General features: G+C 42.9%; 1 protein-coding gene across 28 annotated transcripts in view; it reads left to right on the forward strand.

Moving 5' to 3' along the window:
- The window catches only part of MACF1 (microtubule actin crosslinking factor 1), a 358950-nt gene that overhangs the window by 283826 nt on the left and 51948 nt on the right, over positions 1–23176 (forward strand). For 22 of the 28 annotated variants that reach the window (XM_075996862.1, XM_075996872.1, XM_075996863.1 and 19 more), the window contains 7 exons: positions 15543–15704; positions 15899–16069; positions 16875–17041; positions 20443–20602; positions 20950–21276; positions 22232–22316; positions 22838–23079. In XM_075996862.1, the coding sequence (XP_075852977.1) occupies positions 15543–15704; positions 15899–16069; positions 16875–17041; positions 20443–20602; positions 20950–21276; positions 22232–22316; positions 22838–23079 (1314 nt within the window). Of the gene's footprint in view, positions 1–4615; positions 9302–15542; positions 15705–15898; positions 16070–16874; positions 17042–20442; positions 20603–20949; positions 21277–22231; positions 22317–22837; positions 23080–23176 lie in introns of those variants that run through there. The other 6 variants (XM_075996875.1, XM_075996861.1, XM_075996870.1 and 3 more) reach the window with 3 other exon arrangements.

A 23176-nucleotide genomic window follows, 5' to 3' on the forward strand; every position in this document is an offset into this window, starting at 1 on the left:
AAAGCTCCATACTTTTGTTATCGTCACTGTCTTGGTGACCATTAGTCTAAAAGCGATTAGTACATTGTCTTTTGGAACATCTACAAGCAGGAAAGGGCTTACAGTGGTCATTAGAGTTCCTGCAGAGTGTGTGGAAAGTTTCCTCATGGGTTTGAGAACACATTAGAGCTCAAATAGTATCAAAATTCTTGGTATCCCATTTAAACAAATTTTACATCATGCTGTATTACTTTGTGAGCCACTCTGTTGTAGGCATCTTTATAATAATAAAAGCACCAAAGGATGGTAGTAACTGATACCCAACAGGTACAGAGTAATACTGTGGAGTTTCCACTTGCAACTAAATCATGCTTGTAAAGTCTAGAGATCCTAAGATGAAAGCCATTTTGTAGATTTGAAGTGAGCAAGCTCCAACCAGTCCTCTTTATCCTCTTCTATTTAGAAGTAATCCTTCAAGAGAGAGAGCACCCATCAGGGTGGATGAAAACACATTGTAGAATCTAAGGAAGTGTGAATCTGGGGTCTCTAGATTGTCCTAGAGGGCTGACAGTTTAGGTTTGGAGCAGACAAAGGCAAGGTGCCAGGTCCAAAACTTGGAAAGGGAGCTGTGTTAGGGTGTGAGGAGACTCCACCCAGCTGTCTTTAATTAGGAAGACAGTAGGAAGGAGCTGGTAGGGCCAGGATTCTTCTTTCTTCTAAACTCACTGAAGGAAAATCTGACACCAAATTCTGTTCTTGGGAATTTCAAAATGAGTAGAGAATTCTTTGAACTCTGTAATCAAACTAACTGGAAACGAATTTGAAATTTGGCTTTAGCACATGTATTTGTGGTTACAGGGGTGGGAAAGCAACCGAAGAGGTTCTCTAGAGCTCCCTGTATTTCTCTTTTAAAAAGTTTACATACAGCATGTGATGTGGACAGAGGCTTTTAAAATTATTATAGCTATCAGGCCAACAAGAGGCTGAAAGCTGTATCAGGTATTTATTTCAGTCATTGAGATGGCTATTGGCAGAGATCCACATACTGAAACTAAGAAGAAACTCATCAACAGATAAAAAATAAGACATGGAGAGCAAAGACCTTGTGCTTCCTCCCTTAATTTCTTTCTAAACACATACTGATTTAGAAAAAAAAAGGAGCAAAGCACTCAAAAAGCATTCTTTGGCTTCCGGTTTTTTTGGGGTTTTTTTTGGAGGTAGGGTGGAAGGATTGGGTTACCATATGTAATCTTTTCTATAGGCTGTGTTTAAACTTTGGGTGGGGGAGTTCTCTGTAGTATGTTCCTAACATCCTGATTAGATGAAGCATTGATGAGACTAGTAAGAATAAGGTAGGTAGGTACGGGGAGGGATTAATTAAGAAAAGGCTAAATTAATTGGCACCTGACTTGGTGAGGAAACAGAAAAAGAATTTCTGGCCATGAAGTTTGTGATTCCACATCAAGATCATTCTTTATAATAGAATAACCACCCACACTTAGTCCAGAGCCAGAATTCCTCAGATTCTTCCAACCAGAGGGGCCCTGGCATGCTAAACAGTCTGTTATGATATCTGAACACTTAAGTGAATGTATTTGGCCAGGGAGATTTACTAGTGAAATTGATTTTGCCTTCCCTGGGTTTTTCCAGTTATGCTGAATAATTAAAGGAAAATTAAAACCCAGATTCCCTGAACTGTTAACTATCAGATCTGTAAACTGATCAATCCTAAGGATCACAGTGTGTCAGAGTTAGAAGGGACTTTAAAACTCTGAACACACTGTAGAGGATTTGTAAATCTGTTTCCCCAAATCCCTGCCAAGCGATTGCTTGAATTTCTGCTCAAGAACCTGCAGGGTTAGGGAAGCCACCACTTTTGGGGACACCCCATTCTTTAAATAGCTGTGAGAAGCTCTTTGTTGGTGTGAAATATGCCCTTGGATCTCAGTGTGCCAGCATAAGGAGAGACATCAAGAACAAGTTTCCTTCCTCCCACATCCCAGCCTTTTAGATACTTCATGTTGCTTACATCTCCTGGAACTTTCTCTAGGTCAAGGATTCTTGGTTCTTTCTGCTGTTTGTTCCTGGTAGGACAGGGTTGTTTCTAGTGTCTTGCGCTACAGGATCGGGAGGACACAGGATTCTGAGGCAGCTCCTTTAAAAGTTGTTTTTTTTTTTTTTTTTTTGAGACAGAGTCTCGCTTTGTTTCCCAGGCTGGAGTGAGTGCCGTGGAGTCAGCCTAGCTCACAGCAACCTCAAACTCCTGGGCTCAAGCAATCCTGCTGCCTCAGCCTCCTGAGTAGCTGGGACTACAGGCATGCACCACCATACCCGGCTAATTTTTTTTTCTATATATATTAGTTGGCCAATTAATTTCTTTTTTTTTTAATTTATATTAGAGACGGAGTCTCACTCTTGCTCAGGCTGGTTTCGAACTCCTGACCTCAAGCGATCCGCAGCCTCAGCCTCCCAGAGTGGTAGGATTACAGGCGTGAGCCACCGTGCCCAGCCTAAAAGTTTTAAAACTAAAAAATATTAAAACTAGAAATGCTGTCAAGACACTGTAGTCTGCCTCCCCTCACCCCAGTTCAGTTTACAGATGAGGAGAGAGCCTTTTGGAGTTGAGTGGGTAGGATTGATCAGCAGTCTTTTAAAGTGAGAAATGAAGTGTAGAGCATTTTGCCAAAGAAGGTCTTTTAGTTGCTTAATTCTTATCACAGGCTTCAGCTCATATCTCATTTTTGCCAAGGACCTGTCTGGCTCCCTCAGTAAGCCTAAGGCTCAGCTCAGTGTTTCACTGCCAGATCTCTGTACACCAACTATTATTGGCTTCGTTTACTGTTTCTGTAAAAGATGGGAATAACTTTTCTGTAAGTATAACCATGTATATTGACCATATAGTCCAACAGGGATTCAGATTTTAATAGACTTTCTTTTTTTCCTTCATAAAATCAGAGAGTGACCATCAAAAAGGGAACAGAATATCGGACCCCTTCAGAGATGCAGCTGTGCCTGGTGGAAAGTTTCCTGGGTTGCCTTTTGTACTTTTATTTAAGTCACCAGGTGACTAGATGGCTTTTCTAAAAGCCAAGAGGCTGTAGCTAGGATTCTGAGCCACCTTTCTCTAGTATTTTCTGTTTTTTAAGATTTGAAATTCAGACCTGTGCTTTTCACCTGGCTCCAAGGAGGCTCGGGTTTCCTTGCATGTGTGCTGCTATTAAAGGAACTCAGGTGTTTGGGCATTGGGCGCTGCTGCCAGCACGTCCACAAGCCCCTCCGCCCCATTTTCCTCGGTCATTGACAGGAGTCAGGTCTGTGGGAGGAGAAATCCTGGTGGGAGAAAGGTCCAGGACCTGATACAGTTGAGAAGGGGGAGAGAGAAGGTAGAGTGTGCCTAGAGTTATCCAGTAACTTGGTTTCTGAGCGTGACGGAATTCCTTTTGAACACCGGGAAAGTGCCGGGTCTAAGGCTGGAGTGTTCCTCGGTCTGGCAAAGGGCGCGCTAAAGGTGACATTGGAGGGACTGGGGACAGCCTTTGGCGGCAGAGCAGGAGCGGAGGGCGATGCAGGCGGCCCTCCCCAGCCGGCGCGACCCTGCCGGCAGATGGGGCCCGGAGTGGCCCTTGCCAGAAACGGCTGGCTGGGGGCAGGCGGGGGCGTCCCTTCTGGGTTCGCTCGCCCTTGGGCTGGGCTCTGAGCCCGGCGGGTTGGAACGAGGCGGGGGCGGGAGGGGGCCGGGCCGGCAGGAGAAGGGCGGGGCTTTCCTTTGTCAGGGGATTTGCGCGGCTCGGCCGAGGCTCGCGCTGGGGCCGCTCCCCTCGTCTCGCCCTCTCGGGGGCGGGGCGTTCCCCTCCGGCCCTGGGGCGCGGTGGGCGTGGGCTTCGGCCGCCCAGCGGTCGGCGCCCTGGGTCCCTCTCCGAGCCCCGCAGAAGCCCCTCCTTCGGCGCCTCGGTCTCCAATCCTTTCCGCCGCCCCGTCCCTCTCCCGGGCTTGCTCCTCGGCCCCGCCCCCGGCCTCCTCCCCTCGGCTCTCCGCGCTCCCCGGCTTGCAGGGGGGCTGCCCGGGCGGGGCGGCGCGGCGAAGGGGGAGGAGAGCCGCGCGCCAGCCGAGCACTTGCAGCGAGCGGAGAGCGAGCGGCCGCGCGGCGCGAGGGAGGAGGGCTCGTCCCCCGCCCGGCCCGAGCGGAGCCTTTTGTTCCCAGCCAGAAGTTTGCATGCCGGGACCGTGACAGCTGCGGGCGGGGAGGACGGCGGGGCCGCGAGGCCGGCGGCGTGGTGGAGAATAGAGGCGGCTGCTTGTCATGCAGCCCACGGCGCGGCGGCTGCGGGCCGGGGACTGGCGGCGGCGGGGGAGGCGGCGCCCACAGCACTCGGGACTCAGCTGCCGGAGGGACAAACTAACTTCCTGAGCGCGGGACCTGCGGCCGGCGCGGCTCGGAGTCACCTGCCAGCCTGCGGTGAGGCGACCTGGCCCTCGGGGCGCGCGGCGTGGCGCGGGGGAGCGGGCTGTGCTGAGCCAGCCCCTCCGACAGACCCTCGGCCCCCGCTGCAGCCTGCCCGCTTTCTCAAAGGCTCGGCGCGGGGTTACACTCGCCTTGTTTTGCGGCCACAGAGCGGGGTTGGCCTGGGAGCCACAACAATGCCATGATGTTTTGGAGACAGGAAGCCCCAAGCTGGCCCCGAATGAAGGACTTCCTGTGTTTAAAGTTGCAGGAATATCCGCCGACCAGCCCAGTTCAAATGCAAACACCCCAGCTAGGGAGGACGAATGGCTAATTCAGACCAGCTGGACTCTCCAGGGCTGGAACCGAGGATAAAATGAAAGGAATTCTTAGGAGCTTGGGCCATACTTGAAGACTCGAGAGGCTGTGCCATTGTTGTTAAAGGACACAGTCGGCATAATTCGCAGCTTCCAACTCTGCTTGGGTGAGAAGTGAGTGGAACTAGATACTGAAAAAGACTTGTCAATAGCAGATGATTTTTTTGCTGACTGAATTCGAAAGAGCAGTGCTCTTTTTAAAAATAATAAAACCAGAAGCCATACAAGGAATTATTTTGTTTGTGGATTAAATTATATCATTTATCTGTCTGCAACTATGGGGCTGCTAGCCTGTGAGGAAAAAGCTGTTTGTCTTAGAGCTTTTCCCAGAATGGTTTCAAAGTGGGACTTTCAGGCCTTTCTGGAGGGCAGATGCAATTGGTGGTTCGGGGTATGAACAGGTAAAAGGATTTATAACTTATGTAGAATGCATTTTGGGGGAACCTGTGAAAAAACTTTTAAGAGATTTACGGTTCATCTTGCTTGAAAAAGTATGGGTAAGCCACTCAGCAGGCCAGACTGTTTAAGGCGGAATCCCACCTGCCTGGGGAAAGGAGAGGAGGAGGATGGCTATATAGAGGATTGCTATGTTCCACAGCGGTCTATATATGATACCATGAGGATAAATGAACAAATTGACCAGGGGTCAAAGCTTAACCAGACTTCAAAAAGCACCATGGAAAAGGTGGAAGGAAGTACTATATCCAGCAATGGTACCTTAGGCGCAGCATCTAATGTTTTTGAATCTAGAGCACCAGAAGGTAAAAAGCTGGATGAGAGAATAATATTTGATGCACTAAAGCTAAGCAGTGATGTGCAAAAGTCAGCACCTGCGCCACCCAGAAGGCGGCCAAATGCAGAACGCAAAGACAATGTTAATAGGAGATCATGGAAGTCCTTCATGCCACCCAACTTCCCTGAATTTGCAGAAAGGATGGAAGCTTCTCTCAGTGAGGTTTCAGAAGCTGGTACTTCAAATGCTTCCTTGCAAGAGAAGAAGGAATCCAGTTCTGCATTAACAGAAAGTTCTGATCATTTGGACCACAGGGAACCTCAGTCAGAGTCAGTAACTCTGGAACATGTGTCCAAATCCATAGGTATTCCAGAAGTGCAAGATGTAAAAAGTGGAGACTGCCAGGACTTTAGGTTTCAGCAGCATAGTGAGAGTTCTCCCTATGAATTCCAGCCTCTAGACTCAGAAGCTGCTGCAGCAAGTAGTAACACAGATGTAATCCAGGAACACAGATTTTCAAGTGCAACCTGGCCGAGGGCCATGAAAAGTTTAGCTAAGGGAGGCTTCAGTGAGAAGCAACACCCCCTTGGGGACACAGCCTGCACTGTGGAAATGCCACCTCTCTCCCCATGCCTGAGTGAAGAGCTGTTAGATCCAGAATTGCATATTCTCGTAACCCCCAGCCTGAGAGAGAAAACGGAGTCTGAGCTAAAGTTTGAGGAGGATGAGCGATGGATCATGATGGAGGCTGAGGAGTGGGAGGAAGAGAAACTGTCAGAGGGAGGAAAGACTTTTCTAATGGCAGATGAGAAGAACAGCTTGGCAGATATTTTTGAAGAAAGAGAACAAGCACACACAGCAGTGGTGGAGGATGGATCTGATTGCTTAGCTGCTGTCTTGGAGACTTTTGACCACCTAGCTCTTGGTCAGATTTGTTGCTCTGATGACCCACATCAAGCTAAGGACCAATTGATTACTGTTCCCAAGGATACACCCCTGGATTGCAGTTGTGTTCTTACAGGTGAGGGTACTATCAGTGAGATGGAAAACAGAGCTGCTCAGGGGCTAGAAGGTCTTGTTTCAGATTTAGAATGTACTGTTGGTCCTGTTGATGCAGAGCAGCTCTCTGACACAGAATCAGTGCAGATGTTTCTTGAACTTGAAAAGGAGTGTTTATGTGAAGAAGGAATAGCTCCTCTAGTTGAGCTGCAGAATCAGACCTCTTCTGAAGGGCTGGCCCCAAACCAGGATGCAGAAAATTCACATATAATTAGTCATTTTCCAGGGGCTGCCTTAGAAAAGGAACAACCTGTAGGCCTTTTAAATGTAAGGGTAAAGGACTATGATACGGAATTGGATTGTGAATATTTCAATGCCCTGGACTCTTCTCAGGTGCCTAATGCTATGGAACTTATTGCCCACCCTGAGATCCTGAGGGACACTTCCACTGTTAGCACAGAGGAGTGTGAAAAAGTGCCTTTTAGCCCCAAGACTGCAGGAGAATGTAAATCCAGACAGCCAGCTGATCTAGATTCACTGGGAATGCTGGACCCAGGAGGATTGCCAAACTCTGATCACAGGGCTTCTCGTGAAGAAAATTTATCAGGCTTTATTACTTCTGAGCTAGCCAAAGAAAATGGCAATTTGTCCCAGGTAGGCTGCAGTCAAACTGAGGGGAATGTTCAGGAGTATATTGAGAGGGGCCCCCTCAGTTTTGCTTTTAACTATGAACTAACAGATGTTACCTCAGAACCTGAAGTAGAGGTTTTATCATATGAATCAAATTTACTAACAGATGAGATTCATTTGGAAGGTGAGACCAGAACTATTAATCAAGAAAATAACAGTTTGATATCCTTGGGAAGTGTGGAACCTTGTGAATTGTTATCCTTGGAGAAAGTTTATGACAAGGATGGTGAGGCAAAAGAGCTTCCAGCCATGCTTTTGGAAGATCGAGCTCCAGCACATTTTCATAAAGACTTCCCAGAGCAGGTCTTCCAGGATGTCCAGAGAAAATCCCCAGAGTCAGAGATTCTGAGTTCGCATCTGCCGTTTGGAGAACTGAGACGTACAGATGGAGTAGAAACTGCGAGTGATATAAAGTCTAAACTGAATGTGGCATCATCAGAGGGAGGGGAGACGGAAATGAGAGATTTGGCTTCATTCCTAAATGTCTTTCCCAAGGAACAAGTTACCGAGGATAATAGTACTGAACCAGTTTTAGAGGAATGGATACCCATCCTACAGAGGCCTGCCCCAACTCCTGCAGTGTCCACTGTAGAAGAAGATGCCCTAGATGCTGCAGTGCCCACTCTAGAGGAGGCTATCTCAGTTATTGCAGTGCCTGTCCCAGAGGGAACTGCTGTAGCTGCTGCTATAGTGCCCTTTCCGAAGGTGGACATCCCAGTTGCTTCAGTAGTCACTTTAGAAGAGGATGTCACAGCTGCTGTAGTATCAGCCCCAGAGGGGGCTACTGCTCCAGCTGTTGCAGTGCCTACTCCCAAGGGGACTGCTCCAGCTATTGCAGTGGCCACACAGGAGACTGTACCAGCTGTTGGAGGGTCCTTCCCAGAGTGGACTGCGCTAGCTGGTGCAGTACCTATCACAGAGGAGGATTATACCCCAGAGGAGCCTGTCTCCCCAGCTGCTGCAGAGCCCACCCCACAGGAGCCTGCTGCCCCAGCTGCTTCAGTGCCCACCCCAGAGGAGCCTGCTGCCCCAGCTGCTGCAGAGCCCACCCCAGAGGAGCCTGCTGCCCCAGCTGCTGCAGTGCCCACCCCAGAGGAGCCTGCTGCCCCAGCTGCTGCAGAGCCCACCCCAGAGGAGCCTGCTGCCCCAGCTGCTGCAGTGCCCACCCCAGAGGAGCCTGCTGCCCCAGCTGCTGCAGAGCCCACCCCAGAGGAGCCTGCTGCCTCAGCTGCTGCAGAGCCCGCCCCAGAGGAGCCTGCTGCCCCAGCTGCTGCAGAGCCCACCCCAGAGGAGCCTGCTGCCCCAGCTGCTGCAGAGCCCACCCCAGAGGAGCCTGCTGCCCCAGCTGCTGCAGTGCCCACCCCAGAGGAGCCTGCTGCCTCAGCTGCTGCAGAGCCCGCCCCAGAGGAGCCTGCTGCCCCAGCTGCTGCAGAGCCCGCCCCAGAGGAGCCTGCTGCCCCAGCTGCTGCAGTGCCCACCCCAGAGGAGCCTGCTGCCCCAGCTGCTGCAGAGCCCGCCCCAGAAGAGCCTGCTGCCCCAGCTGCTGCAGAGCCCGCCCCAGAGGAGCCTGCTGCCCCAGCCGCTGCAGTGCCCGCCCCAGAGGAGCCTTCTGCCCCAGCTGCTGCAGTGCCCACCCCAGAGGACCCTGCTGCCCCAGCTGCTGCAGAGCCCGCCCCAGAGGAGCCTGCTGCTCCAGCTGCTGTGGTGCCCACCCCACAGGAGCCTTCTGCCCCAGCTGCTGCAGTGCCCACCCCAGAGGACCCTGCTGCCCCAGCTGCTGCAGAGCCCGGCCCAGAGGAGCCTGCTGCTCCAGCTGTTGTGGTGCCCACCCCACAGGAGCCTGCTGCCCCAGCTGCTGCAGAGCCTCCTATGGAGGAAGTTTTCCCCATTGGCATACCCTTTCTTGGAGATACTACCCATACTGATTTAGTGCCTATCTCAGAAGAAGGAACTGCTTCCGCCACTGAAATGTGGATTAAGGAGGACCTTGATTCTCTAACATTTGGCATAAAAGCGGTGACCAACACAGTGCTACATGGGAAAGTGCCTCTGGCTGCAACTGCTGGATTAAATTCAGATGAGGTAATTGTTGCTCATTTTGATGCCGGGAAGGGTGTAGAGAGTAAAGTGAGATGTGCAAGTTATCTGAACATGGAGGTGATGAGAAATGACACAGATAGTCCTTTCTTTTGTTCTTTTTGGGCCCTCTGGGCTTATAGTTTCTGGTCTTTCTATTGAGTTTATGGGGAGAATATATCTTAATTCTGTCTGATGAAAAACTGTAATTCATACTTCATTTTTTATTCAGTTAAGCCAAATCCAAGGAATATAAACAGGGATATAAACAAACCTGAGGTGCTTATGAATCACTCTGGGAAGATTAGATATCCGGAGTCTCCATTTTCCTCATTTGTTAAGGCAGAAGTGAGGATAAATAACAATTATAAAGCACCAAGTGTCCAAGATTACCAGTCTTGGGACAGGTGATTTCCTCCTTTTTCTCTTCAAATAGATGTGTTGGTGAGTTAAAAGAATTCACCAAAGCAGATTGGGTGAAAGCAGTAAAGATGTGCAATGAGAACTTTTTAACGCAAGTGTTTGTTTTTAAATGCTAGCGCTGGGCATAATAAAAATGTTTATGAAAAATAAAGTAGGGGTATTTTGGTCAGCTTTGTCAAACTGCCTTAGTGTCCGTAAGTCACTTTCCTTGCTTGGACCTCTTGTTTAGTAATCTGTAAAATAGAATAATTGGGCTAAATGTCCTCCTGGGTGTCTCCTATCTCTAAGATTCATAATGTTAGAGAAACAGTATGTGTCAGGAAGCAGTTGGGAACAGTGTTCCACATCCTTGAGCCATCTTAGTCAAAGGAATTTGAGATCAACAGCTTTCTAGAGTTAACTGCCCAGGTGTCATTTTGTCAGTGGTAAAGAGTGAAGGAGTGAGAGGTTGAATCTTACACAGTCAGGAATAACTGAGTGAGGTGGTGGTTTTGCTTTTACTACCCAACCCAGAGCTTTCTTCACAGTAGGCATTCACTATGGACTGACTGAATGAATGAATCCATCCGTAATCTCCTAGGTTATTGATGGATGCTGCAAGAAAGATGGGTTCTCTCATTCACCCCATTGTAGAGCCTGTCGGACTCTTAGAGCACCAATTAAACATGTAGCTACTGGCAACAAAATTATTTTGATTGTGTGCCATAAGCTGCCAACTTTGCCACAGATCCTGCTTAGCTGACTGGTGGTGGTTTTACCTTTGGCTTTACCAATTATTTTGTAATATAGCATTACATCAAATTAGGATGTGTCATCACTTTTCAGTCTGAGGGATTTTGATTCTGAGTTTTATTGAATTTGGGATTGACACCCAGATCCCAGTAACCTGTCCAAAGTTAGGACAGTAGGTCAGTGACAGAGTAAGTTCTTACACTGACGATAATACAGAATATTTCTAGTATAAAGGCTATAGCAGTAATTAATGAAATAGAAGGATTAAATTTATAAGGGAGCAATCAAATCTGCATAAAGGGGAAAAAGTTCAGAAAAACCCTTATATCAGTCTCTGGGATCTCTGTTTCCTCCTCTGCAAAATAAGTAGATGAACTAGGTAATCATTAAGGGTCCTTCAGCTATAGGAGGTAGTCATTTTTTTTTCTTTTTTTTTTTTATTATTTTTTTTTTTTTAGGAGGTAGTCATTTTATGAAGTGGAAAAGGAAATGGTAGCCCAGCTGCAAGGTTTTCATCTTTGAAGTGTGGTTACTTTATGGAATATCTGGAAGCAAGCAGATGCCTACATCTGTGTACAGAAAAGGAAAGATCTGAGCCATACCCCTAACCAGGACTGTTAACCAACAAGGATGTAGAGGCTATTTTGAAAATATTTATTGAAACAAAAAAAAAATCATTATGGAGTTAACATGAGTATAAATATTACACTCAAGGTGAAATAATTATTTTAAAAAGTTTTTTCAAGGCCAGGCACAGTTGCTCACGCTTGTAATCCTACCAGTTTAGGAGGCCAAGGCAGGAGGATCCCTTGAGGCTAGGAATTTAAGACCAGACTAAGGAAGAGTGAGATCTCCTTTCTACAAAAAATAGAAAAATTAGCTGGGTGCGGTGGTGCTCTCCTATAGTCCCAGCTACTTGGGAGTCTAAGGCAGGAGTGAGCTATGATGATGCCACTGCACTTTAGCCAGGGAGACAGAGTGTGCTTGTCTCCAAAAATAAGTTTTTCTTTTTTTTTTTTTTGAGACAGAATCTCACTTTGTTGCCCAGGCTAGAGTGAGTGCCGTGGCGTCAGCCTAGCTCACAGCAACCTCAAACTCCTGGGCTCAAGCAATCCCGCTGTCTCAGCCTCCCAAGTAGCTGGGACTACAGGGATGCACCACCATGCCTGGCTAATTTTTTCTATATATATTAGTTGGCCAATTAATTTCTTTCTATTTATAGTAGAGAGGGGGTCTCGCTCTTACTCAGGCTGGTTTCGAACTCCTGACCTCGAGCTATCTGCCTGCCTCAGCCTCCCATAGTGCTAGGATTACAGGCGTGAGCCACCGTGCCCGGCCCAAAAATTAGTTTTTCCAAGATGAAGGATGTATGAATTTTATTTCTTCCTTTTTTTTTTTTTTTTTTTTTGAGACAGAGTCTCACTGTGTTGCCTGGGCTAGAGTGCCGTGGTATCAGTCTAGTTCACAGCAACTTTAGGCTCCTGGGCTCAGGCGATCCTCCTGCCTCAGCCTCCCGAGTAGCTGGGACTACAGGCATGTGCCACCATGCCTGGCTAATTTTTTCTATATATTTTTTATTGGCCAATTAATTTCTAATTTTAGTAGAGATGGGATCTTGCTCTTGCTCAGAGCTGGTTTTGAACTCCTGACCTTGAGCGATCCTCCCGCCTCGGCCTCCCAGAGAGCTAGGATTACAGGTGTGAGCCACCGCGCCAGACCTATTTCTTCCATTTTAAGAGGGTTCCTAGAGACAACTGAACCTGTCATTTTTATACATAAACATTTAGAACCCGACAAGTGGTCATACTTGGAATGTGATTTAGAATGAATTGCTTTAGATCCTTTGTGTACAGGTATGTACAAATGCACATGTATATACATTGTTAACGTAGATATAAACTTTATAGTAGCCAATAATAACAGTCTGGTAGAAGAAGCAAAATGCCAAAAAAAAGTTTGCTATTTCTGTAGTGGAATCTGAGATCCACCAATCTTCAGTTATTTAAACTCCCCATTCATTCATAGACTTCCTCAGTCTTATTCCCAGTCACTGGTTCAAATGTCTTTTGTTATAAAACAAGGGTTCTATAAAAATAAAATTTGCCAAGGGAGTCTTTTTAAGTAAAAATTGGAGAGTACCACAATCCCAGTTCAGTGTTTGAATGCTCTGCTGATCAACAGAACCTTCATGGGTTTATTTGCTTTCCCTAACATCATTTGCATACAAGGATTCATTCATTCACTGAATAAATATTTATTGAGTGCCAGGTACTAGGCTACTGCAGTGAATAGAATTGGCATGATTCTTGCCCTTGTGGAACTTACGCGATAGTGGGAGAGGCAAATGTTAAGCAAAAACATTGCACAAATAAAGATATAGTTACAGATCATGGCAAATTCTTTGAATAAATAGATGTTAGTGGATATGAAGACAATTGGATGGAGTCAAGATATATTTTGGAGGTAAAATCAATAAGACCTGACAGTGTCTTTGTGTTGAGGATGAGGGAGAGGGAGTTATCAAAGATGACTTTTAGTTCTGGTTTGAACAACTGAGTGGATGAGGGCAGTAGTAAATCCTTGATTTAAGGAAGAACAGATTTGAGGGGAGGGGAAAGTGGGAGATACTGTTTTATTGTGTAGCCTAATGGTTTGAGATGCCTGTATTTCATTTGTTTTTGGTGGTGTTAAGAAAGCAGTTGGGTATATAGGTTTGAAACTTAGAGGAGATATATAAATTGAGAGTCATAAGCATTTATCACGGTTAATGTTTAAACCTGTGGGAATGAACAGGATTCCCTATGAAGAGTATAGAATGAGAAGAGGGCCCAGGACCGATAGGACATCCTCCCCTCATCCTCACCCTTGAAGTCTCCAGTATTTAGAGTTCTAGGAGAGAAGGAGAAAGAGAACAAAGGACATGAAAAAAAGGATCAGTCAGGAGAGAATGCAGTATCACCAAAGATAGAAGTGTTTCAAGAAGTTCTTTGGGAAATTTTGTAGTTTATATCCCTGTTGCATCTTACAGCCTTGCAATAATTTTTACTAGTGTACAGCTCTGGAAAATGTCCGCGAGTGCTGCTTAGTCAATAACGTGGCACAGTCCTATTTCACTAACAGTGAAATACTAAGGAATTTTAATGTATCTAAAAGCACTGGTATTGCAAAACAGCTTTATTTGGGAGTTGAGAGAAAGAAGAAGGTTTTTCAAATTTACTTTCTTTAGTGTTCTGTTCACTTGTATTCAAAATAAATACCTAGATAATATTTGTTTAGAGGTGCTTTCATGTATTTCTCAACTTTTGAAAAATGATGAGACAGATATCCCTTGTCCCTGTCAACTTAATCCATAGAGCAGAGATGGGGAACATCTAATGTGAAATATTTGTAAACAGAGTAAATCTAAATTTTTAAAGAAGAATTAGCTCTATTACAGATTGAGCATCAGAACTCAGAAATGCTCCAAAGCCTGACTTTTGATATGACACTCAAAGGAAGTGCTCATTGGAGCATTTCAGATTTGAGATTTTCAGATTTGGGATGCTCAGCTACACTGTCCCCTCCCCCAGCCACCACCATCACCACCACCATTTTGTTGTACCAGAAGTAACTTTAAATGTGGGAGGTTCCCCACCCTTTTGCTCTGACTTTTCTTCAGTAAAAACATCTTCAATGCTACAAAATGGAATTACAGCAGTTGCTTTTTCTGGGAACCATGTTGTTGGAGAAAGAGTCATTTTAGCTGAACTGCCTGGTAGTGTTGCCTAACAAAATATGGTATAATCAAATTATAGTATAAAATGAAGTACATCTTTGTCATCTTTCTTTTTCACTGTTCCCTGGGGCTTTCCCTCCCTGGTAATCTTAGCCATAGACCATTATTTCTAGAATCAGATTCCTAATTCTAGTGTGACCCATGGTCTTATATTGACCAAAACTAGTCTTGCCCAAACTTATAATTTTCTTTTACATTTATTTTTGTCCTCTTCCATTTCTGTCATCTTCTGGCTTTAATTGACTCACCTGTCTTACTGAAACTGAAAGAACTTTTTATGGAAGAAAAAAAATTGAGATAAATCCAGGGTAATGGAATATGGCTGTTTTTTTCTTTGATGATTGAGAGAAATTTGATTTCTAAGGACAAATATTTATTTCATTCTTTCCCTTAATCTCTTAGTATGGCAAAAATATCATTCTCTTCTGACCATTTTTTGTTTCCTTTTAGAAATGTCTCTCATTATTGAGCTTGACTGTAGTAAAGTATGCACATTGCTTGTTATACTTTACATTGTTTTAAAATTCTGTTGCTTCATGGTGAGCAGGGATATATAGTATCATTTTTTTAAGTATTTTTATATAGCGTTTGTGTGTATATATCTATATATGCGCATCTTACTCCAAGTGTGTGTCTCCAAAGTTTTGAAGGACATTTCCCAACATTACTGGCCCGTTTCCCTTTGTAATCAGAGGAATACTATTTCAAGATTATGGGCTGTGTGTGGTCTGTGGCCCTGGAACAGAATGAAGTTAAATGCCCACAGGGGGATTAAGCTATGAGGTTGCCGCTTTTTACACTGATAATATATTTTGACTAATTGAGTTATTAGTCCTAATCAGAGAAGAGCATTGCCTATTATCAGTGGTCAATTAAGGCTATTCCCCAAGGTATATTTTGTCTTAAATACTAGTCATTTTGTATCATTCTTCTTTTTTAGGATTCACATACAATGAACTTAGTTGTACAGTATTTTGAGGTTGATTCTTCTCTATTCTCTATAGTTTTTTGCATTAAATTAAGCAACAGATTAAAAAAAGAAGAACAAACTCCTGAGTCACTGGGTTAAAGATCTAAGTAGTGTCATAACTCTCTAATTACATGTCCATAGGAGGGTGTAGTGAAATATGAAACCACATATTTTCTTGATACTTCACTGTACAGCTTGGGTTTTTTTTCCTTTTTATTCCTGGTTTTCCTTTTTATTCCTTTTTATTTCCTTCATTGAATCATAAATGCTCCAAGAATAATCAGTCACTGTGTGGTATAGAGGGTCTAATAGCCTTTAAATTAAATCTTGGCCTTGCAATTATCTAGATGTTTCAGAAAGAACAAGTGGATCCTCTTCAGATGAAATTGCAGCAGGTGAATGGACTTGGCCAGGGATTAATTCAGAGTGCAGGAAAAAACTGTGACGTGCAAGGTTTAGAACATGACATGGAAGAGATCAATGCTCGATGGAATACACTGAATAAAAAGGTAAGTGAGAAGGGGGTAACAAGTATACTGGGAATAGAAGGCATAGAAAAGAGACATCTAAATCTAAGTTTTCTCTGGAACCTGAATACAAATATAAATTAGCAGTTGCAATCTATAGTTACTAAAAAGGGTCAGTAGAAATTTCAAAATTGTTCTCTTATTTCTCATAATAAGCCTACATGTCTGTGACACAGGTTGCACAAAGAATTGCACAGCTACAGGAGGCTTTGTTGCATTGTGGGAAGTTTCAAGATGCCTTGGAGCCGTTGCTCAGCTGGTTGGCAGATACTGAAGAGCTCATAGCCAATCAGAAACCTCCATCTGCTGAATATAAAGTGGTAAAAGCACAGATCCAAGAACAGAAGGTAAGTGAAAATGTTGGGACAGTGAACTGTAACAGCCGTAGGGAGTGGTAGACAACACATTTCTTTATATTAATAGTTTAAGGAGCAATTCAGTTTTAGTAGAATCCGTACCTACTCTGTCATCCTGAAAAGAAAGGTAGAAATTGATTTTCATCATCTTACTTTAATCTACTAGTTTACTGTGGTATATTAGACTGAATAATTTTACTTGTTCATATATCCTGTTTTGATGTTCACCCACAGCTTTATAGTAAGAGGTTTTGGTGTTTTTGGAGTCAGCAGTATTCTAAATAATGTATATCATGTACAAGGTTCTCTCTATATTTTTTGTTTAATTTCTACTTCAGTGTGTTTTTCTTTTTTTAAACATTTATCCCAAAGGAAATTTTATTTTTATTGAGGTAAAACTGACAAATAAAAATTACATATATTTACAGTTTACAACATGATGTTTTGATATACATTGTGAAATGATTTCCAAAATCAAGCTAATTAACATATCCATCACTTCACATGTTAACCACTTTTCAGTGCCCTTTTCTTTTTGTTCAAAGGACATTTCCTATTAGTTACATAATGAAAATCACTACTCCATTTAAAAACTTAAGTGTGTGAAAAGTTTATGTGTTTGGTAAGAACTATGCTGTATCTTGTGCTTTTCCCTCAAGGATGGAAAAAACTTCTGTTAATTAAGTTTAGGATTTGGCAGGGTAGTGTTGTTCTTTTGATATTTTTGTTTCTACTGCAGATTTTAAAATGACCCTGTGTTATCACTTTTCATTCTCTTTGAACATGTATATAATAGTTGCTCCAACGGCTCCTAGATGATAGAAAGGCCACAGTAGACATGCTTCAAGCAGAAGGAGGCAGAATAGCCCAGTCAGCTGAGCTGGCTGATAGAGAGAAAATCACTGGACAGTTGGAAAGTCTTGAAAGTAGATGGACTGAACTACTCAGCAAGGCAGCAGCCAGGTAAGGCCAATGGGGTTTTGAGAAATGGGTCTGAGGTTTGTTTTATCCTCTTTCTGACTTACTGTCACTGAAGTGCTCTAAAAGCTTGTGGATGATTCATACAGTACTTTGGAAGGTGTTTAATGGCTGCAGGATGGGTTTTTAGAGATGTTCCACATAACCAGAATCACACTCAGGAAACGAACTCCAACTTCTCATAAATTTCTGAGAACTGTAAGACTCATTGCTCTGTGTTGTTCTGCTGCAGTATAATTGTGGTTCCAAATGACAGACACAGTCTCCTACAATCCAGCCAAGTTATCTTCTGAGTTTTTGAAACAGATTTCTCTGCCTTTATATTTATAAATAATACTTTTGATACTTGGAATTGAAATTCGTCGTATTTCTTTTCTGTTAGGTTATCCTAATAGATCTTTTTGCATCTAGGAGTTAGTCTACGGTTCTGTTAAATATTTACTATATGGGCATTCAGGAGATGCATAAACATTCTTCAATAAATGGTCAAAAGAAGAAAATGCTTTCTCTTTTCATTGCTATAAGTAACCCTGGTATTACTTGAGTTTAATACATCACGTGGATGCCTTGTCATTTAACTTTTACTGTTGTCTGTTTTAAAAATAAATACCAAGGCCGGGTGCGGTAGCTCACGCCTGTAATCCTAGCTCTCTGGGAGGCCGAGGCGGGCGGATTGCTCGAGGTCAGGAGTTCGAAATCACCCTGAGCAAGAGCGAGACCCTGTCTCTACTATAAATAGAAAGAAATTAATTGGCCAGCTAATGTATTTAGAAAAAATTAGCCGGGCATGGTGGCACATGCCTGTAGTCCCAGCTACTCGGGAGGCTGAGGCAGAAGGATCGCTTGAGCCCAGGAGTTTGAGGTTGCTGTGAGCTAGGCTTGACACCGTGGCACTCACTCTAGCCTGGGCAACAAAGAGACTATGTCTCAAAAAAAATAAATAAATAAATAAAAATAAATACCAGATAATCAGAAATCTAAGAAAGTAGAGTCAGTCATTTGTTATTGTAGCCTATCGCTGTTTTCAAATAACTCCCTCTCTTCAAGGAGTGCCACCACATTGGCTACTTTTTAAATTGTTTGTAGAGACAGAGTCTTGCTGTGTTGTCCAGACTGGTCTTAAACTTTTGGCCTTAAGCTATCCTCTGGCCTTGGCCTCCCAAAGTACTCGGATTAAGTTAAGGATAAGCCTCTATGCTAGGCCACTAAAGACTTTTATTTGGATTTTTAAATTTTGAATATTTGATGCTTCTAAATTATTTTTAGCTCTTCTCTTTGATACTCCAAATCTTATTACATTGAATTATTCAAACTTGCAGATTCCAAAATCAGAGATGAATCAGGACACAGAAACTAGAGGCAATTATTTATTTTATTTTATTTTATTTTTTTTGAGACAGAGTCTCACTTTGTTGCCCAGGCTAGAGTGAGTGCCATGGCGTCGACCTAGCTCACAACAACCTCAAATTCCTGGGCTCAAGCAATCCTGCTGCCTCAGCCTCCCGAGTAGTTGGGACTATAGGCATGCGCCACCATGCCCGGCTGATTTTTTCTATATATATTAGTTGGCCAATTAACTTCTTTCTATTTATAGTAGAGATGGGGTCTCGCTCTTGCTCAGGCTGGTTTTGAACTCCTGACCGTGAGCAATCTGCCCGCCTTGGCCTCCCAGAGAGCTAGGATTACAGGCGTGAGCCACCATGCCCGGCCTAGAGGCAATTTTTAAAAACTGAAATTCAACTTTAATAATTTATGATCATATGTTTTAGTTGCATTAATTGAAGATGTATTTTGAAGGTTGGCATAAACAAACTAGGAAAGGAAATTCTATACTTAGATTGCCACTTAAAAATGCTAGCATCTAGAAATAGGTTTTTCTTTATATTCAAACATAATTGAATTTCCAGATAACCAAAATTTCCAGATAGCCAAATCTTTTTATTTCAACCATTTCTCATTAAAATAAATTTGTCAGGGTGTAACCAGCACAGGACCTAGCACAAATGGGTATTAAGTAAAGGTTTACTGAACTAAAGTGCATTGTGTATTCCTAGGCCTTTTCAAATGGCATATCTTTTGTCTGTTCTTAGTAATACACAGGCAGAATTATGACCTTTCATTATTGCCTTTCTTCTTCTTCTTTTTTTTTTATTTTAGCGTATTATGGGGGTACAAGTGTTAAGGTTACGTATATTGCCCATGCCTCCCCTCCCCCCTCGAGTCAGAGCCTCAAGCGTGACCATCCCCCAAACGTTACACATCTCATTCATTGTGTTTGTATATACCCATCCCACCCTCCCGACACCCGATAAATGTTACTCCTATATGTCCACTGAGGTGTTGCTCTGTTAATACCAATTTGCTGGTGAATACATGTGGTGCTTGTTTTTCCATTCTTGAGATACTTCATTTAGTAGAATGGGTTCCAGCTCTATCCAGGAAAATACAAGAGGTGCTATATCACCATTGTTTCTTAAAGCTGAGTAGTACTCCATGGTATACATATACCACATTTTATTAATCATTATTGCCTTTTATTATGACCTTTCATTATTAATCTGTGCTAATAGAGTTCTGTGGTTCTCCTGTCTCTTCCGTGTCCAACATCCAGGCTTCCTCTCCCCTTTATAATTTGCTGCTTTTATTTTATAAAGTACTTGAAATCCAAGCTTAGCATGGGTGTTATATTGAGTAAGATTCCAAGTGAGCTGTGAAATACATAGGTTTTTTGGCTGCTATTTGTGTTGGCAAATTCAGCCAGTCTGAGATCATTTTTTTCCCCCTTAAATCTGGATTCAAATTTATGTTCTGGGGCTTGAAATTATTAGCAGCCTGACTGGATTTTTGGGAGATGGGGAGAGAATTCTAGTTCATGGAACTACAGTATACTGCCTTTGCTCTTCAGCTACTGTCTTCGCTCATAAGTAAAAGTAGCAGTGACAGAGAAAGAGAAGTTAAAACTGATGATTTTTTGACTCCTTTAAAATTTATTTTGGTCACATGTTCAGGTGATGCATGTGCTACATTCTGTTTTGATATGTGTCAATGTGGTATAAGGATAAAAAGCATTAGAAGGTCTGATTGTAATCCTCATACTACTCTTGCTGCTCCCTGGGTGATTGAACAAATCTTTCTTTAAGCCTTCAAGGTCAATTTTCTCATTTATCATAGTGGGATAATTATTCTGCCCACCTCACAAGGTTATGACAGGATCAGAATAAGGTAATGCTGTGAAAACCTTTAAAATACCAAAATGCTACACAATGTGTGTTTTGTTTACTACTGGTATTTAAACTATACCTGGTAAAGACTATACTGAATGTGGTACTATTATCAGTCTTAATGTGACTTTCTGCCTGAGCAACTTGTTCTATATATTTGCATAGGCAAAAACAGCTGGAAGACATCCTGGTTCTGGCCAAACAATTCCATGAGACAGCTGAGCCTATTTCTGACTTCTTATCTGTCACAGAGAAAAAGCTTGCTAACTCAGAACCTGTTGGCACACAGACTGCCAAAATACAGCAGCAGATCGTTCGGCACAAGGTATGAAGTAGTTACAGTTAATGAAAACATACAAGTAGAATTAGAAATTGTAGAAATAAGAAAACTGCCTGCAGCATTCTAGAAGATGTGTTCTGTGGGATTTTAAGTTTGTTTAAAATGTGGTCAGATTATTAATTGGAAAAGTCATATCCTTAAAGTAAAAATAGAAATTAATAGGCTACCATAAGAAAAAACGGCTTTTGTTCCCAATTTTTATATTACTTTTGCCCTTCAGTAGGTGAACTTTTTTATTATTTAATTTGTTGTATCATTTGTTATTCATCGTTTTATGTTTAGTTTTCATTTATTTTGTTTCTGTTATTCATTTTTTCCATCTGGATTTCCAGGCTCTGGAAGAAGAAATAGAAAATCATGCAACAGATGTGCACCAGGCAGTCAAAATTGGGCAGTCCCTCTCCTCCCTGACATGTCCTGCAGAACAGGGTGTGCTGTCAGAAAAGATAGACTCATTGCAGGCCCGATACAGTGAGATTCAAGACCGGTGCTGTCGGAAAGCAGCCCTGCTTGACCAAGCACTGTCTAATGCTAGACTGTTTGGGGAGGATGAGGTGGAAGTGCTCAACTGGCTGGCTGAGGTTGAGGACAAGCTCAGTGCAGTGTTCGTAAAGGATTACAGACAGGATGTCCTGCATAAACAGCATGCTGACCACCTGGTATTCATGTTTTCCATTCTTACTGATTATGTTACTAAGTTGTTATTTTGATTTGTGTTTCTCTTCATTCCTTTTTTTTCCTTCATTTCAAACACTTCATTTTATACACAAGTGCATTGTGTATAGACTTGGTGCTAAGTACTAATCTATCTTAGATAAGTCCATGGAAATACTGTTGTTTAACAAACTAAATCAGTAATTCTAGAAGATGATATGGGGCATAGACAGGGGCCATCTCAACTCCAACTCATGATTTACATCTTTAGGTAATGTGTCACTAAGTTTTCAGTTGAGCAGTTTTATGAAAGAGAAAGTACTTTAACAAAACCAGATATATCTAAATAATAGTGCCCAGGATTTGGTCATGTAGTTATAACTTTTACAATATTTCTAGGATTTATATGCTCAAATTCTAGGGATTTTGTGTCATCTTAGTAGAAAGAGGTTTGCCTTTTTTCGTTTCTTTTTTATGAAATCTCTTTGGGAATAGTAAAAATAGGCAAAGCAATTTTTTTAATAGTCTAATATTATTTTGCTTCTTCAACTTCAAATATGGAAACAGTTTTTAACCAGGTTCCTGATTTAAATCAACCTGTTCTTGCTGGTTTTCTTCTCTAGAAGAAAATTTTTCTTTTTAATTTTGGACACAGTAGTCATTTTCGCTGAATTTCACTTCTACCTTTCTTAGGTTTAGATTTGATACCAATAGATTGGTAAAGCTGATTTAACTCTAAATCTCATTCAGCACAGAAGAAAGCTTGCCTATAAGTATCTGATTTAATTATTTTGAATAATCAATGGGCTAACCAAAGAGATAATGAGGAAATCAAATATCTGATGTTTAAATTAAACTGGTATTCATCTCTTCACTTTAGATTTGATTTCTTAAAGGTCTCACATTTCTTACCCACTGTTGTGACATAGTTTTAGGATTAATGGTATTCTCTCCTTTCAGGCTTTAAATGAAGAGATTGTTAATAGAAAGAAGAATGTAGATCAAGCTATTAAAAACGGTCAGGCTCTTCTAAAACAAACCACAGGTACTTTGAAAAGTGTGTCTCTTGAGCACCTCCATGCTCTCAAAGCCAATCACATTTCCCGGGAAATAAGCCCCATGCATTAGCCATTTCTGTTAGTATATATGAGGAGCTTGGTATTCACTGATTGTGTTACCATGTGCTCCAGGAGGCTGATGACCTGTGTCCTATTTCTTGCTAAATCATATGAAAACTAAAGGACTCAGTTGTCTCTCATCAGTTATAGATGATGATCCCCTTGCCCTCCAGTATGTGGAATGCCAGCCTTCTCTGAACGGTGCTGTGACATCTAGAAACACCTGAAGCTGAACTCAGACCTTAACAATCTCACACGTGGCCTCTTTTATCAAGTGAAAGGTTTATTTTATTTCCCACTTACCCTTTGTATGGGCTGTTAGGTGAAATCATTGCCACAAGGAGCGAACAGCTATAAAATTAAAGGTCTAATTGGAAGAAAGGGGGATTAAAGGGACCTCTCATCCCCAGATCTCTTAAATATGAATAATGTGTGCTGTCTCCCACAGGTGAAGAAGTGTTACTTATCCAGGAGAAACTAGATGGAATAAAGACTCGCTATGCAGACATCACAGTCACTAGCTCCAAGGCCCTCAGAACTTTAGAACAAGCCCGGCAGCTGGCCACCAAATTCCAGTCTACCTATGACGAACTGACTGGGTGGCTTCGGGAGGTGGAGGAGGAGCTGGCAGCCAGTGGAGGACAGTCTCCCACAGGGGAGCAGATACCCCAGTTTCAGCAAAGGCAGAAGGTGAGCTGTCATCCCATACTATAAAGGGAAAAGTTTCCTCTTTGTTGGAGTTGTTAAGTTTTATCACCTTTACTTAAATCTAAACCAGAAATGCCTG

Source organism: Microcebus murinus, chromosome 2, assembly GCF_040939455.1.
Source record: "Microcebus murinus isolate Inina chromosome 2, M.murinus_Inina_mat1.0, whole genome shotgun sequence".
Classification (NCBI taxonomy): domain Eukaryota; kingdom Metazoa; phylum Chordata; class Mammalia; order Primates; family Cheirogaleidae; genus Microcebus; species Microcebus murinus.